The sequence below is a fragment of the Lichenostomus cassidix genome, chromosome 3, assembly GCF_008360975.1.
Source record: "Lichenostomus cassidix isolate B80296 chromosome 3, HeHo_3.0, whole genome shotgun sequence".
NCBI lineage: Eukaryota > Metazoa > Chordata > Aves > Passeriformes > Meliphagidae > Lichenostomus > Lichenostomus cassidix.
The window spans coordinates 29,096,838-29,115,362 of NC_139483.1; the positions used below are offsets into that span (position 1 = coordinate 29,096,838).

The following is an 18,525-nucleotide window of genomic DNA, read 5'->3' on the forward strand; positions in this document are numbered from 1 at the left end:
ACTGACATTTAGTATAAAAACATTGAAATACACATGCACAATACTTACAGAGGTTAAAAACTGTGACTAATGTTATGACTGTGAATGTGAATTTGTGCCAAGTTTTAGCAATGCCAGAGCATTTGAAATGTGAAGGAAGTTTTCTCAAAGAGTTCATAAACACAATGCAAAGATGTAAAACTGCATTTATGAACATACTAATGTGACCGATGACAAGAATATATGTATCTACTCCCAACTCAGTATTCACACTTTTTCAAAACTTCCATAAAATGTAGAACTAAATCCAGAATGCACAAATGTAGATGTTGTAGGTATTTTTTGTTGCAAAGTAATCTTGTAAGCAGATTACTGATTTTTACATAACCTGCAGTTAAGAATTAAAACAAGAAAACATTTTTGTCACCATGACAGAATTTAAGAAGAAGAATTAATTGTTTTACAAGATAGAGATTTTTTAAAGTTATCACCACTGGGAAATATGATAGCAATTTATTGAAGAAAGACCTGAATTACTGTCCAAGTTCACACAGAATGGTTCTTAGCATACTGTCTTCTATTTAAAATATTATTTTATCTCTAAGATGATGGTTCAGGAACAAACAGTAGTGCAAAAGAAATTAAGAAATACTTCTCAGAGAAAAAAAATCTCTGAAATGACTTACACTGCCCCTCTGTGTCTTAACATATGACAATGAATAATTACTTTCATACCCAAATTAAGCTTCTTAGACAAGGAATCAATCTGATCAGTTGGGTCTGATCCCATAGACAAGAAACAGATGAGAGGCGTTCGCATGTCACTTTCTTCCCAAGTTTTTTTCAAATTTAAAATAACTGGCTCTGTATATTTCTCATGCAAGGAGCTTGCAATATATTTCCTGGCTTGGGAAAGCGTTCGGTCTGGACACCAAGACCTAGAAATTAAAATACATACAAAGATATAAATTCACTGCTTCTTCCTCCAAGATCAGACTTAAATTAGAAGTTCTATTTTTATCAAATAGAGATTTTTTTTATAATTATACGTATATATAGGTATACATCCATACACATTCATATATATGTTTGTAGGGTTTTCTTTACAGATATAATAACAGGCAGAGCTGATGGTCTTCCTTCTACATATTACTATTCAATACTTTCCAGGTGATTACAATATTGCCTTAAGTGTTTTAATTGAAATTTTCTTTTCTAGGCACCTTTATTAGGTTGGGAAATTCTTCATTTTAAACAGAATTTTTGTATCTGAGAATACAAAGAGGGAAATATAAGATGTTTTTCGCGCTTTAGTAAAATTGCAGATGATTCATTTGGTTTGTTAGTCTCTTAGGGTACAAACTCAACTCTTTTGCACTGGATTGTAAATGGATTTTGCACTGGATTGTAAATTGCACTGGATGGTAAAACAAACAAATAAACAAACAACTACTTTTTGATTAAAAAATATTACTTTGAAAATCTTCAATTTTTAAGATTATTTAAATGCTTAGGAGTTAGATGCTCCCCTCCCTCTTAGGGTGTAGAGGATTTAACAATATGGTATTTCCATCAGATTCTAGCCTTTTTTACTGCACAGGTGAAATCTGCTTCATAGGCAAATCATGGTCTACTAAATAATACTGTTGGGGGTTTTTGTAGTATCTCTGATTTATTTGTTACAGCACTTGGAAACTATACAATGAATGTAGGAAGATATGATCTCATGCATAAGGCAGCTGAGTGCTTCTTTGGGGAAATCCATTTTAGCCCAAGATCTCAGAGATCTTATATGATGCAAAAAGAAAATAATTTATACCACACTTTTCCCATGGGGTTTTGAAGATCTGTTTTGCATTTTCACAATCTCTTTTCTTTTTTAAGTAAAATTTAATACTTGCTTAAAGCTATTTAAAATAGTTAATTTTAAAAGAAATTTAAAAATATAAAAACTGTCTGGATTTTTCTACTTTTTCATGGGCTTCTCAAAGAAGGATGCAATGTTTCCCATTTCTCAGGACCTAAAAGTAAAGCTATAAAAAATATTTTCTGATAATACCTTTAGATGGCAGAGGATAGCTCTGAAGTGAATAAAAACATTTTTCATGTGAGTGAATTGTTATTTAATGTCACCCAGAGATAACTAAAATTACACTATTATGATAATAGCATACTGATAGGCTGAGAGACATGTTGCAACTGTGTAATTTTCCAAAGTTTCTGAAGATGCTCACCTGATGAGTAAAAGTTTTCGAAAGGTGTCAAGGGATTCACTGTATCCATCAGGTATAATTTCTTCCTCAGGGGCATCTTTGTCAAACCAGTGTTTCCATGCCCTATCATGGCTGGATATCTAAATTTGTTACATTAACACACAGATAAATATATTTCAGCTGCAGTGAAATCCCCTTGCAAATGTAGCTTTTAATGAGAGATCAATATTACATTACGATATATTACAAGTAACATTGCCTATAGTATTTAAGAGATATGCCATGTGAATTGCTATTAAAATATTACAAATAATATTAATTCAATTATTACAATTAGTGTTAAGATGCAGGCTCTCAAGCCAGTCAGTTATCTCTGCATTCCCCTCCCAAATACATGTAGCTACTTAAGAAAAATCAATAATTAGGAGAAGGATTCTATACTGCAAGAGGAACATGCTGTGATTAGTTATTTCCTTTTGGTCACAAAGTATGAAGAGGACTAGAAAAATCTGTCCCAGTACAGTATAACCAGCCAACAAATCACAAATTAAAAGTAAGATATTCTAGTAAGCTTTTGGCTTGAAAAAGAATAGATCTAATCACAAATATGATCACAATTTTAGGCACCTCTTAGAACCTGTGACTTTAATAGGACAAGGGATACTAGTGGACAGAACATAGTGAAAATGGAATTGAGCCTTTAATGCAGTGACTGAGAAGGGTCAGCTACTGCAATAGTCTCATATCACTGGAAAAAGGACAAGGAATTCACTGATAAAGGTTTAAAGCAGAAAATGTCTGTGTTAAGTTAGGCATCTGGGACTTACTTTTTTAGAAGAGAAAAAAATTGAAACTAGTAAGAAAGAAGAAAAGCACATGAAACCTCTTGAGAACTGGGCATACCATTCTCAGTCTGTTTTTTTTTCTCTTTAAACAATTTTCTGGTTTTATCTAAATGAATAATGATACAGTTGTATCTAATATGATAAGTCAAATAGGACAGCATTTCCAATGGATGCAAATAAGTATTAAAGAGCTGTTTTACCATATTTGCGTTTTTAATTGATATCCTAGCCTCCCATATTCCCTTTCCATATATTAAAATCACTTAATTGTCACTTTTCAATTGGAAACTACATGGCAAAAGTAAGATAGTGCTAAAAAATTAATTTAAAAAGGAGGATTTTTGTGGTAACATGGTCACCTAAGTATTTTGGAGTCTAAAATTTTGTTTGGACACATTCTAGAAAAGCCCTGGTGAAATGTCTTTTCTAAAAAGGGGTTCTGGTGCCCTAACAACCCAGAATGAACAACCTAACTAAAGTCTTCTCCAACTGTCTCCTAACTTAATATCCTATTTTGATACCTCCAGAAACCAAAAACTGGAAGAATTGGGCTGGTATATATCCAGATCTTGCCTTGGTAGACAGGTGGGGAACAGGCAGGACCACTTCCAGGTAACCATTTAGCTAAAATATCTGCTGCCCTTTGGGGGAATCTGTGCCATCACAAAATGGACTTGGCTGGCCAATGCTGTAACAGCAAAGAGAACTTAATGTCCTGGCTATCAGCCTGATTAACAAGGAGTGCTTAGGAACAAGAAATGTTTAGGGAATGATTTAACTATACTAAGAAAAGAAAGATCAGTTTACCAAATTGAACATGTCACAAGCTTGTGTGCATACAAGTTCACATATGTCTCAATAAAAGAATACCTTCATAGCTAGCTGATCATACCTGAATAGCATGTTAACCTTGGAATGGAAATGAGTATTTAAAAACAAGCAGCAAACCATCCACTTGTAAAAATATACCAGACTCAAACAGACAACATTGTAATTTAAAACCTGACACTCAGATTAATTTTATTAGCCTTTTTGATACTGCTACCTTTTTATCCCGTCTCTCTTTTGTTGACTTCCTTTTTTATTTTGTTCCTGTTCCTTCTCTCCTCTTTCTACCTCAGTTGCTACAATACTAAATACCATAAAGCAGATAAATAAACATACCCCCATTCATGCTACCTAGTCGTTGATCTCTATGACTTTATCCTGTCATTGAAGCACAGTTGTGATGACTAAACTGGTTATTAGCATTAAAAAGATATTTAGCAAATATCACCTGGTCCAAAATTTGTTCGAACTGTGGCAGTTTGTTCAACTCCACTAGGTTTAGCCATATCATGTCAAGAATCCATCGGGATGGTTTGGGTGGACAAGCCTGTAGATCCAAAGCTGCACCTCCTGTGGATAAAAACGTTCTGATGAAATACACAAGACATTCCAGGGGTTGAGATGTACTTGATACTTCTTTTTAAATTATGTAATTTGACCTAAGTAATTTTCTCCAGAATGCTAACTGTTCTCTTGTATACTTAGCATTTATTTCATACCAAAGGATAACTTAGTCTCATTAATGGCCTTCTCTCAGGTGTTGGAAGGCTACTACTGGGTCTCCTCTAAAGCTTCCCTTTGCCAAGCTGAACAAGCCCAGTTCCCACAGAGCTGTTGATGGAAACCAGGTAGACAAAGAAATAATACTCTGGAATGGCATAAAAGTTTAAAAAGTTGAATTAGCTCTACATGTAACACAATTTTTAAAACTTACCTCTAATGAGAGTTTGGAACTCTCTGTTTTCCACATGTCCTCTCTCAAGATCAATTTTTAAAGCCAGGAGGAGGGTAAAGAGGAATTTGTGGTTTTCATGCAGGCCTCTAACAGAGTATGAATGAATTTCAAAGGTAAGATGCTCAATAATATTTGAGATTCTTTTCTGAGGCACAGGAGACTTCTTAGATCTGAATCATGAAAACAAAGCACAAAAAAGTTATTTTAATAATAGAAAATACATTGGAAAGGCATACATCTGCTAGTAGAAAAAAATCTGTGTCTTCCTACCTGGCTATGGATTGATCAAATAGCTTCAAAAACTGAGCCAGTGAAGTTTGATACATATTGTTCACCATGCTCATTGCTGTGAGAAGGAAATAAAGAATGCTTCCACGTGTAGCAACAGGTCGATATTCCTCCTGAGCAGTGTTAATCTTCACTTCAGTTTCTGCTGCCACAGACAACTTTACAGCTATTTCAGCAGCTGTTTGCTTAGTTATTTGCAGGACACCAATTAAGGATTCATCATCCACAAGTGAACCTAAAAAAGTAAAATACGGCATGTTTAGGATGCTTTTGTAACAATATTTTCACTTGATATGTATATATAAAACAAAAGACCAAATTACTGGAACAATTCATAAAAGGTTGGAATTATTTTCTGAATAACAGAAAGCTTTTAAAATAGAGGCCAAACAGGATATGTAATACTAAAAATTATTTTTACATCCAGCATGTTAAGCAAATGTGTTCAAAATATGTCAAATATATTTATACCAACAGCTTTGCAACACATACTAGAGAAGTTAACTATCTTATGCACATAACATATATATTCAACAAAATACTTAAATTGTTTTTAAGTCTATTCATTGGCACAGTCAAAGGAAAAAAATAAAAAGACTTAGGGTCCTGAGGGAGATGGTCACTCAGCAGTAATCATGAATCTCCAGCAGTTACTCATTGATTTTCTGTTACCAGATTCTTTTTTCACCAGAGATAGTAACTGATCATGTTCAGGCTTATTAGGTACTGCAGGAGAGTTTCAACAGAATTTTGAGCCAGGCCATTCTATTCTAACCACATCTTCAATGGGTTAAAGATTTGCCCATGGTCATCTGAGGGGCAGAAAGCTCTCAAAAAAATTTATTTATTTCACAAAACTCGTTTACATCTTAGACTTAAGTGTCTAGAGGTGCATATAGTGGCATGCTATAGTATCAAATTCCTCACAGTCCTCATACTCCTACCCTTGTATATTCTCTTATTGTATCTTAGTTGGATAAACCAGTTTCTGTATGGAAAAGATCTAGTGTGAATCAGTTTTATCTTCCTAATCTGATGAATCCTTTGATACAGAACCTTTGGTTGCACTTAGTTTGTAAAGAAGATTGTCTTCCAGTTCTTTCATCTTCCTCTTATTAGAAGTTACATCTTCCATGAGTTTAATTCGTTCTGCCTCTAGTTCCTGTTATTAAAAAAACAAGAAAATGACATGACTCTTTATGGGCTGCAACTCTGAGGGTTACTTAAAATTAGATTGCTGATTTTTCAAGTTCATGAATTGTGATTGAAGATACAGGTGAAGAGTTGGATCCAGTCATGAAATGTGCATTTTACTTTCTTAGGTGCCTAAGATATGGTTTTTTTTTTTGAACACTGTTTATTCAGCATTCTTGTGATGTATCTTACCAGTGCCAAATCCCTGTGCTTAATTGCTTGTGTTGTACTGACAGTCATATATATATATATATATATATATATATATAATAAGAGCCTCCCAAAGTATTTTTGTTATTTGGAAATGTCTCTACTGAATCTGAATATAATCTTAGAAAATGGCTAATATCTTTTTTCCATTTGAACATTTTTTCTACATACCAAAATAAATTAAAAGGAAAAAAAATTAAGTATCACTATGGCTTATGTGTACTGTTGACTTACCTGTTTTTCAGTAAGTATTACTCTTCTCAGTAACTGATTCTCAAGTCCTTTCATTGTAACAGTAAAATCAATAATTGATGATTTTGCATTGATTTCAGGTGTGAAAGAAGGATTAGGTAGCTTTGTAGTAATGAACAGTCTAAATGAATTCGTAACATCTACTTCCTTATCACCAACTCTCACCTGTGGATTAAGTTCAAATAGTATTAAACAGAGGAAAATGAGCTTTATTAAAATTAGTAATATTGAGCAGAAAAAAATTTATGTTATTTGAAACGCCAAAAAGAGGAAATTTATCTCACAATTCAAATTTGTCATGAAAATAAAAGTCAATGACCAAAGGTAGAAGTTAGAGTATGTTATAAAAGTAGTGTTTCCCTCCAGCTAAATATAGGGATTACTTCCACTGTGGATTCTGATTAACAGCTTCAGAACCATTTGGTTTCTAATCACATCTCAAATGTAGAGATGGTAGAATCTCCTGACCTTTGTAGAAATCATTGTCCTCTTATGCCCAAGGAAAAGGGAATTATGTGATCCAACAATGGAACAGAAATTATTTGACATAAATATTATCTTTATTAAGACTAAGCAGGTTTAAAAGAATCTTTCCAAAGGAATTAAAAATTTATTCAGAGTTTTCCAAAAAATTTTTACAGAATTAAGATATTCCAAAGCAGCAGTGTAACAGAAAACCTGCATGTGCACAAGGAAATTTGATCACTGTATGTTGTAGTATGAATGATGGGATTGTTAGTGTTGGAAGGGACCTTAAAGATCATTTAGTTCCAGCCCTACTGCCATGGGGTGCTGGGGGGCTTATGAGGCTCCAACATGAGTCTCCAAGGCACTTCAAATACCTGGCTTACAAAGGAGTAGGATCAAACCACCTCCTTAAGCATATCTGCACTGCTTGAAAAGCAACAGAAAGAATTTTAAGCATTTAATCAGATAAACTTAACTGGTTCCAGTTTGGAATCTTCAGTAATAACTCTGGTAGTTAAACTCACATTTTAGACTCATCAACTTCCTACACAGCCAAGGCTCTGTCTCCTATATTTTATTAGTTCAGTTTGATTATTTACACTTCTCTACTGAATACAAAGTTTACCTGATTCAGCAGACATTTGTAACAATGGTAAAATAACATTTGTCACAAGCCTAACTACTTATTCCACTTCTTTTGTTTGATTACTAACCTTAAAAGCAGATCCAGATTTTATGAAATTTTTTTCTAATATATTATCAAGGACTGGATCCAACTCTTCATCTATATCTTCAATCAGGAGTGACCGTCCCAGTGAAAGGCTGTCTTCCAGGTGTTGTCGGAAATACTTGTCATTCAGCGTTGTTACCTCAAAAAGTAAATTACAAATTGGTGTAAGGACAAAGCATTTCCTCAAAATCTTACATGAAAAACACAGATCTAACTATGGAAACTTTTTTCATTATTTTTGTTAGTTGCATTTTAAAGGAAGTACTGTAATTGTCGACCATGCAGCAATTTATGCAGAAATACTTCTGTGTGAACAATGAAAAGTACCATAAAAAGGTGAGTTAAAAGATTGGCTGTCATTGAATCCTTAGAACTTCATTATGAGGATAAAAATGTACTAAACAAAACTGGTACATCTTATTGCATGTTAAAGATGTTACATACATTTTCGAAATCAGAGACACCTAGCCTTTAATTTTCTCTTCTATGTCCTAGAAGGACTAGATTTTCTAATTTTAACTTTGAAATACTGAGAAATTCTTTCTGGAAATTTGAATTCAGACTAAAAAATGAATCTCTGCTACAATATTATGAATTCAGATTGATAGTTCATGAAATGGGATTCATAATGTATGAAATCATAAAAAACCATGCATAAACTAGTAAACTATATAATTAACTAATACTAAACTTTCCAAAATTTATTGATATTCAGTACATACGAGTTTTTGCAACATTCACACTAAGGCATTTAAAATGCAGATTCCTTTTGCCATGCCACCTCATTTGGGAAAAATAATTTGTGATGCAAATTAACATCTTCATATTATATTTAGTGAGCAGACATTTTACCCTATTGGCTTAAGCTATAAAAGAGCTATGAAGATTGCAGTAATGTTAGGGTAGGCAAGTTTTTCTTGGGTTTGGCTTCAGCTAGTTTTCCTCAATTTCCTTTTGTAGTGACAACCTCATTATGAATACCCTCTCAGGTCCTAAACTATGGACTGCAACAGTTGAGGTACTTTGCCTACATTTTCAGAGCTGTAATTTATCCTGTCTTTATCTGTAATGTTACTAATAGTTGCCCAATTTACTCTCATTTAATAATTTCATATTACACTCTTTGCTTTCTTATCACCTCTTTGTCCCCTTTTGTGTAGGGAACACACTCACCCATCTTGAACAAAAGGTTACTTCCTTCTCTTTTATACTTTTTGCTAGATTTCATACAAGTTAGGTAGTCTTTTCCAAGCCCCTGAGTGGGATTTACAGCTGTTGTCAAGTTCCCTGCTGATGCATCTACATAATTGTCAGTTGCCATACATGTTAAAGTTATCTCAGATGACACTGGCTCAAATGCAATCCCCCTCTGAAATAATAATGTTAGAAGGAATATAATAGAGCACATCATTCCTTTAAGACCCTTTTTACCTGTAAGTCATTATCCTGTTCTTTACTTTTAATCCACTCTTTTCCTTGAGTTTGTGGGTCTACCAAAAGTGGGTATCTCGATGCCTTAGTGACAATGATACCATTCTGAATTGAAAGGTGATCTCCAGGCAGTCCTTGAAGATTCCACTCACTAATCTAAAGAACAAAGTAAAGAAAAAAAAGAGATGAAGAAGAAAAAAGGTAGTTTGGAATAAAATACCACTGAAATTATTCTTCAATTAAAATTATTCTAAGAAGTAACAGGGACATCGAAGGGGATGCATATCTGAATTTCCTGAAGAATTATTAATGCAGATATAAAAATATTTCCAAAAATTTATTTTTGGGGCTGTTTCTAACTGCACAGAATCACAAAACCTATATTTTAAAGTATAAGGATATCAAAAGAGAGCTTGACAGAGTCAAATTAAACATTGGGATCAATTAAGCAAAAACCACACTAATAGAGCTTTTTGGAATTAATATTTACTGAAGGAAATGTGAAGATTCTGGCATGGCCCTCTGTTTGATTTCTTATACATTCACATTGAATAAAAAGACTGAATGTATTCTATTCTAAATTATGACCAAACCCACTGTGTTAGGAGTGTCCTGGTTTTGGCTGAGAGTTCAATTTCTTCTTAGTAGATGGTACAGTGCTGTGGTTTTTTAATTTAGTATGTGAATAATGTTGCCACACTGATATTTTGGCTGTTGCACAGTAGTGCTTACCCTAAGTCAAGGATTTTTCAGTGTCCTGTGTTGTGACAGTGAGGAGGTGCACAAAAAGATGGGAGGGAACATGGCCAGGACAGCTGATCTGAACTGGCCAAAGGGATATTCCATACCATAGAATGCCATGCCCACTATATAAACTGGGGGAGTTACTCAGAAGAGGATTGATCATGGCTCGGGGATTGACTGGGCAGGTGGTGAGAAATTCTATTGTGCATCACTTGTTTCTCTTGGGCTCTGTTACTATTTATAATTATAATTATAATTATAAATTATTATTATTATTATCATTAGCAGTATTGATATATATTTTTTCAATTATTAAATTGCTCTTGTGTCAGCCCAAAAGGTTTATCTTTTCTTTCCAATTTGATTTTCCACCATGGGGGAGGGTTGGTGGGGTAGGAGTGTGAGCAAGTGGCTGTGGGGTACTTAGTTGCTGGTTGGGGTTAAACCATGACAAGCAGCTGTGTGATCTGTACCTGTGGTGATGGTTTCTCAAAATAAGATACTTGACAGCGCTCTTACTGGCCACTGTCTAATTGTATAATATGTCATTGGTTTATAATACATAATTTGCTTATCTATCTAACCATTTCTCAATACTCCAGTATTTAATGAAAAGTACCAAGAGCATTTGGAAACCACAGAACTACACAGCACAGCAATATTTAGAATATTGGGGATTATAGCTCTTCTCTAAGCAAGCACAGTGCTGGCTAACAGTCATAGTATATGCAAATAGAAACTCAAACCCTGCAAGCACCAAGAACTTACTGTTGGTTGATCTACCAACATAGCAATCAGGTTCAAATCTTCAGAAAAGGGGATTTTATGATTTCTCAACTCTGTTTCCCATAATTCTTTAAGCAAGAGGTTCCTGTAGTCTTGATTAAAAGGTCCACAGTATGAAAGAAAACCTGTGCAGAGAAGTATATCTCCCACAAGTCTAGAAAAGGAATAAAAATCGTCATTAAAAGGTGATGCATAATTTCAATTTCTAATGACTTAGACAGTCAGCTTTTGAAACATAAGAACGTTGGAAAAAAAAAAAAAAGTTATGTTTCCAAAGCATTTTTGTGGAAAAACTTAAGAGCAGTATTTTATGAAAACACTTTCTTCACCCCTACAAAACAGTAAAGCACTGATGCCAACTATTCCTTTTTCCTAACTGAAGCAAGAAAATGGTTTATTTCTTAAAATTTTATCTGCAATAAAATATTTATCAAGTACAAAAATATAGTTCTATTGAAATGAGTAGACCTCACCAGAAACCCCCAATTTCCCCATTGGAAATTTATGGTAACATGAGTGTTCTGTGGCAGCTGAGCTTATCTGAAGGTCTCCCTTCCCCAGTGATATCAGAACAAGGTGCAGTATTAGAGGGCTGGAGAAGTAGCTGTAATACAGGCACATAATAGCACCAGTAATAATCTCTTTGGAGGTTAATTCCAAAGTCAAAGATGTTGTGCTTAACTGAAATACAAGCATTCAGCACTCCTGTAGTCTTACTTATGGGAGGAAAATTCAAATTTCTGGATAATTAATTTGATTGCATTGCTACATTAAGATTTCCAGGAAGAAAATGAAGTATGACAATTAAAGCTACCAAATTGCTTACACTTCCATTTTTACATGCATTTTTGGTTTTGTTTTTTCTGTAATGAATGTGATACCTTTTAATCTGAGATTTAAATTCCTTGCTTTGCTGAGTCCACCTAACCTTCTCTCCACTCAGTCCAGCTATAAGTGTAGAGGCTGCTTGCATCTTTCTTTTGCATGTTTCCGCATCATCCTCTAAGTCCTAAAATTGAAAAAAATGTCAATTTCATCCCCTTATATTTATTATGATCATTTTATTTATTTAAAACTTATTCTTGAGGATTCCTAAGGGCATCTTTTGTCTAATGCTCCTATTCACAGAAAGAAGGGAACAGGAGAGAATATAGATTTAAATCTCTTACTTTTATACCTGAATCTCATCCATGTTATTCAAGGCAAATGTGTGTTTGCAGAAAATCCTAATTACATGAGAGTATTGTACAAGCATGTTTCATAAGACTAAAATACTTTTATCTCACCATTTTCTCCTTCATTGCGGCATCAAACTTTGCCTGCACTTTATCCAGTTCAGCTTGCTTTTCATCTAATTGTGCCTGAGCCTTATCTTTTTCTGCATTAGCCACTCTGAGGCGACCTTCCTGTTTTGCCAGGTTAGCCTGCAAAGAGAAAAAATATTGAAAGTACAATCATGTAAAATTTTAATATAATTCAGCGACATATTTAAGCCTGCTTAGTTGGTAATCATGAGACAATAATACATCAAAATAAGTTTTATATATATACCAAAAACAGTTAAACTTGAAACTATACCACATGTATACTGAAGATAAGATTTTTTTTTTTGTTCAATAACAATACAGTACCTAAAGTTCAACTTTATATTCTCAACTTTATTCCTTTAAGAAAATAAATTATATTTCAAGAAGCTGATTAAGGAAGGAAGTTTTCTGATTTGTACATAGTGGTTAGACTAGAGGAACAATCCCTCAATCTTCTTGCTTGACTATATATTTTGACTATATGTAATTTCCTTTCTCTTTAGTACATTTTATAGCGACCAGTAATCACAACAGGAGATTGGTCCTTTATCATCTAACAGTATTGTTTTTACCAACCAGAAAATGGTCCTAAAACACTGAATATTCCTATTGCTCCTAAAATTATATTTACAGTGAACACAGGAAATTAATTAAATAAAATTTTAATAATTCATTTATGTTATTGTTGCTATTGTAAATAAGACCTCTATGAGTGACAAAAATGTGAAAAAATTTTGGGATTGCCGTATGCTTACCCCTTTTACTATTTTTTTTTTAGTGTGCTGTATTTAAGGATTAAATACTTTGTTTATAATCAAAAACACTGCCTTTGAGATTCATAAATATGAAAAAGAGCACCTACACTAAAGTAAAAATTTACTCTTAAAAACGTTTTCCTTATTTTGCTTCCTACTGTTGCAACATAGCTCCTTTATTGGTATGAGCTCTGAAGCTCTTTAGAAAGCACATTTTTAGGCAAGATGTCAGTCCTCCACTGCCTCTAAATTACCAAGAGAAAGCAAAAAACGTAAAATAGCTGCAAACCTCTGCTTGCAGGACCCTTTAGAAAAGGAATGAAGATCCTAGTATAACATTCTGAAATAATTATAAATTATAGCATAATAAAAACAAAGACTGAAAACACCTTTCTGTACACACAGTGAACCAGATCACATAAATTTAATCTAGACTAATCTTTTGTTCTGTGTTCTCTGTAGAATCAAGAAGAAAGTAGGTTTTTTTTCTGCTCTTGTCATCTCTAGCCACTGAAGTCACAGGCTATTATGTCTGAATAAAGTTTTATATGTATATATATATATATATATGTATTTGTAGAATCCTATTAAATTAAATTCAACTACATGGTTACCAAACACAACGCAAGAAATGATGTATTACCTTAAGAGGCAAAACTTCTCTGTTAACACCATAAAATACCACCATGGCTTTTGTCCAAGAGAGGAGTCCTGCCACGTTGCCACACACCTTTTTACCATTTTCCAGTGTGTAGTCTTCCATTTCAAAATAAGGCTGGACTAATTCTACTGTCTCATCATTGATTGTATCCCTAGCAAAGTTCCGCAGATTGTTCAAGAAAGGGCCACTCATAAGCTGCAAAAGACAACACACAAATTATTTACACATTTTACGTTCAAAGTCTTGTTCATAGGTAACTGTTAAAAAGCATTCCTAAAATTCTTCTGTAGACAGAGGTAATTCATTATGTTAATATTGCAAGTGTGCTATTCAGTTGTAACTCCTCCCACACACCTTCAATTATTTTAGCTTTAAGCAGTTACACTCCAGTAGCTAGATTTGAAAGTTACTCATGTACTTTCCATCTTCTATATTCCTGTGTTGCCATTTTAAAAGCATTTAAGAAGTGTCATTTAATTTTTAAAAAATTAACCAAAATCAAGCCTCAGAGATACATTTGCAATGTAAGTAAATGCAAAAAAACATGCTTATGCATTTGTGAAATGTGATCTAAATTCTGAAAAGTGATATCATTTGGTTTAAATTTTTCTAAAAATATATAGCATGCTAAAGGCAATTCATGGAATAACTGCTTATCTCATTTTATTATGTCAGTGGAAAATAAAAGGTTTTGATTTTTTTTACTGTAAAAGCCTAAATAAAAAGTAAGAGCACCATTTGTATCCAAAATACGTATGTTTTCATCCTTCGCATGAAAAAATATTAAGTAATATTATTGGCATATTAATAAACTAGTAGAGGTAGAGAACAGAACTTAAACAATGGCAAAGAAGGCATGAAAATCAAGGTGTATCCTGAGAGAAGATCTAAGTCCAGAAGGAAGAGATGGCTGGCTGACCAAGGAACTTGAGCCAGTAGTATTGAAACACATAATGGGAAAAATGTTTAGTAATTCAATCAGTCTTTCAAACAAACAGGAGCCTAAGAGGCTCAGAAAAGGCTGTTTAAATGTGAACCTGCAAGTTCCCAAAGAGAAAGAGAGCTTTTCCAGAATGTCTTTATCTCACATATGGTTAACGTGACTGACTTCTTTATGATTTCTTTTTTTGCTATCAGGCCATGTGCCAGGAACAGGGCAAGGATACTCTAAAGCTTCTGCTGCAAAAGTCTCTAAGCAATTCACCTACTATTTCTGCCAGTTAGACATAGCATATAGATACAATTTATCTTAAAACAGTATGTTTGCCTTTTAATAAAATTGTCGTGTTTTGGGTAAACAGCACCATACGTTCTCTGATAAGCAACTTGCTATTTCTGATGTTTAAGAAACACTGTTTGAAAACTCTACTTACTTTTAATGATTCTCCCCATGATGGCTTGCAGCAAGGCTTATCTGGATCCATGGTAACCTGATCCAGTTTCTTTTGAAATAGTAGCAGACAACAGTCCATGATCCTCATAATCAGGTGAGGAGGCTTGGCAAGTTTTCTAACAGTAGCAATATCCTCTGGTCTGATGGTCTGTTTGAAGAGAGATGTAATAAAATCCTGCATCAATACCATTATTCTATTTTCCCATTCAATATCTTGCTTTCAATGCTCATTTGTAATACTTTTCTCTGAGGTATATTTGTATTAAGGACATACCCAAAAAGTGAGGAACATGGCCTAATTAATAAGTTTCATAGTTTCATGAAACTTTAGTATTTTCAATGAGTATTACACAAGAATACCTTCCCAAAGACATCATTCAAAAATCAAATTTACATACAGCAGCATTAACTGGTCAGCCTAAGTCTTTAAAGAAAACTTTACTGTAAAATTGTGTACGACTTAATTAAGAGCACTTTGCTTGATAAAGCAGTATTTCAGATTGTTACCAGTTAAGTATCATTGTTTATTCTGAGATCAATTTGGTTATTTTTGTTCAGTTTTAAGTTATTATAGGCATGAGATACCATTTTTAACTTCATTTTCTAATAGCATCTCTGTCGCTGACACTTTGTTTAGTTCAACAAACATTACAAAATTAATAAAGGATTAAAAACTTCAAAACTTACATTTATTTGTGTCTAAAATACACATACCAAATACACATATACCACTACTTGCCTAGAAGGAATAGTTAGCGATACATTATAGAAATAATTTTCTATGTCCACGCATTTGGTAAGTGAATTTTGTGGCCATTTTTGGAAGTTTCATTTATCTCATTATCTAAATGTCAGTGTAAGAGCAAACAATGCTCCTTTTTTTGCTTTTTCCACTTGATAACTTCTGTCACATAAATTCTGGTAACTGGAACAGAAGGCCTTACATCACTGCTTTCTGATTTCAGAGATTTTTACTGTTTAATTGTTTAGAGCAGAATAATGAAATTATGTATTACAGTAATGTCTCCAAATTTTCAAACTCTGATTCTGATTGCCCTGAATCACCTTTGTTTCCTGTTTCTGTTAAAAAGCATGGGGTTTTTTGGTGAGGTAAGAGACAGATTTTACCTGCATTAAAAGGGAGGTATAACTACTCAAGTTTGAATTAAAAACATTGTGTTAGCACAAAAAGTATTCTCTTGAATTCAGAATAACAGATATTCTAATAGCATCTGTGGCTTTTAGAAAGATCTACACTTTTGTAATGATCAAGTATTGGGATGGAAGCAAAAAAATACTACAAAATGGTCCCGATATGCTTAAAGCAAAATGTGAGTGCTTCAAGTATTTATGAGAGACATGGCCACCAACAGTGAAAAGCTGGTGACAGCAATCAAAACCAAGACACAACTCTGTGTCAGTGGCTCTAGCCTCTCACAGGTGATGCAAATAGTACTATACTAATAAAAACAAGACTTTTATTCACTTTCAGAGCTTCTTCTGCTTCTTCTAGTGCTGGTTTAGCTGCCTCCAGTTTTCTCTCTGCTTCCTGTTTTTCTATGTCAATTGCATCTACAATTCTTTGTGCTTTATCTTTGACTTCCTGGACTTCAAGTTTTATTTTAGTTGCAGCTTCAGCACTTTCCTTGACTTCTTCTAGTACCTGGAGTTGATAACAAACATGAAATCTATAAAGCAAAATGGTGGAGCAAGTGATTATGAGACACAAGATAAAACAGGTATATAACAGCTATTAAAAATATAGAGCTAAACCTAACAAACTACAGCAAAATATATATGGCATCATATGACTATCAAATAAAAATTAAATGTGAGAAGTTAATTTCATCCCTTTCTGTCATATATTTCTCTTTTATGAGATTAAAGGCCTCAAGGAATGCAGGCAGTCCCTTAGTCATCACTGGCCAAAAGTTCTCTCTCCAGCACATATTAAAAATACATGATCAGAGCATTACGGTATCTTTCAGAAAACAGAATGCCTGTATCAATCCATTCCCTAGAATACCTTTCCAGAGAGTCATTTTGGAAACCAGATTTCTACCAAACCACAATCTCATGAACACACAGATACATTACCTTGTCAATGTAAAAGACAAAATCTGAATCTAGACTGTGATGAGTTATTTTTCGAAGCAATTTTGAAATAGAGAAGTCGCATTATTGTGATAACTTCTTATCTGCTAGCAAGTGCACATATAAGCCAAAATTTAATAATGTCAATTAAGCACCAAAAAAAAACCAAAACAAGCCTATGGAAAAAAACGAAATCTGATTCTTATCTAAATGAGTAAGAAATGGGAGAACAACAAGGAGAGCAGTTAACCTCTGTTGCAGTCTAAAAGTGCCTCACTTTCAGAAGCAAATGCTGAATCAACATGCAATAGAGAAAGTAAAACTTCATTGTAGACAATGGGGCAAATTTTTGCAAATTATGAGAAAATTCTGCAATAGCATTTTACTGTCTGTATATTCTAGTGCTATTTAACACTCACTTTATCTGCCTTAACAGATGTCACAGCCAGCTCCTTCTCCTTAATAGCCAAGTCCTTAGAGAGTTGAGCAACAGATTCACTGGCTTCCATCAGCTTGGCCAGACCTATTCAGTAAAAGATAAAATTCAGAAATATTGAAACTTTGTTTCCCTTGTTAGATAATACAATGCAGGTCCAGATCCCTCATGTTTTGTACCTTCTGTTCTGATGCAATTTTATGTAAAGGAGAGATAGTGGGTGTAAGCAGTCATACTATTATGGCTGTGCATTTGCTTTTCTGTTTGAAATGTGGCAGCAGGAAATTGGAGAGCCATCACAGAGAAACATCACACATCAATGTATATATATATCATATAGCTGCAAGGGTGTGCTGGCTCAAGCCCTCTGACACTGCTGCCTCTTCTTTAGGTTACTGCCATTCTACAGAACCACAGAATCAGCAGTGTTGGAAGAGATGTTACCTAGTTCAACCCAGCACCTTCAACCCAGGAGCCATGAAGGGACAAAGGTGCCCTTTGCTGCTTTACCTTTTCCTGCTACTGATGCCTTAGCTGGGCTTACCTGAAACAGGGGCCAGACAAGGCTAGGAGAATAAAAAGCTGACAAATTTATTAAAGGCCTTCAGGTACATTTAGGGCAGACAGAGCCTCCTCATGAGGCTACATCCAAAAATGGACACTGGGTCACGAGATCTTCACCTTTTTCAGTTCTGTCTATTAACATATCAAGCCCCAGTTCTCCAATTACGCCTTCAGGCAATGATGCCAACCACCCCAAGCCTGCTCCCCCCAATTCAGTGTTGTTTACATATTTTGGGGCTCTGAGGCAGCAAAGTGTTCTCAGATTTTTTAATCGAGAGCAATGTTTTGTCTAAAACACTGGGAACAGAGGTTTTCAGCACTTTATGAATCCTAGAGCTACACACCAAGATACAGATATGTGAAGGATGGAAGCTAAAAATTCTTAAGGCATC

General features: G+C 34.2%; 1 protein-coding gene across 2 annotated transcripts in view; it reads right to left on the reverse strand.

Moving 5' to 3' along the window:
• The window catches only part of DNAH8 (dynein axonemal heavy chain 8), a 119,904-nt gene that overhangs the window by 18,968 nt on the left and 82,411 nt on the right, over positions 1-18,525 (reverse strand). For both annotated transcript variants that reach the window (XM_085055084.1, XM_085055083.1), the window contains 16 exons: positions 17,553-17,656; positions 16,526-16,702; positions 15,020-15,187; positions 13,629-13,841; positions 12,210-12,347; positions 11,805-11,932; positions 10,906-11,077; positions 9,394-9,549; positions 7,946-8,101; positions 6,747-6,929; positions 6,165-6,270; positions 5,091-5,343; positions 4,800-4,990; positions 4,314-4,435; positions 2,214-2,332; positions 715-917 (listed from right to left, as the gene is read on the reverse strand). In XM_085055084.1, the coding sequence (XP_084911210.1) occupies positions 715-917; positions 2,214-2,332; positions 4,314-4,435; positions 4,800-4,990; positions 5,091-5,343; positions 6,165-6,270; positions 6,747-6,929; positions 7,946-8,101; positions 9,394-9,549; positions 10,906-11,077; positions 11,805-11,932; positions 12,210-12,347; positions 13,629-13,841; positions 15,020-15,187; positions 16,526-16,702; positions 17,553-17,656 (2,589 nt within the window). The remainder of the gene's footprint in view (positions 1-714; positions 918-2,213; positions 2,333-4,313; positions 4,436-4,799; positions 4,991-5,090; positions 5,344-6,164; positions 6,271-6,746; positions 6,930-7,945; positions 8,102-9,393; positions 9,550-10,905; positions 11,078-11,804; positions 11,933-12,209; positions 12,348-13,628; positions 13,842-15,019; positions 15,188-16,525; positions 16,703-17,552; positions 17,657-18,525) is intronic.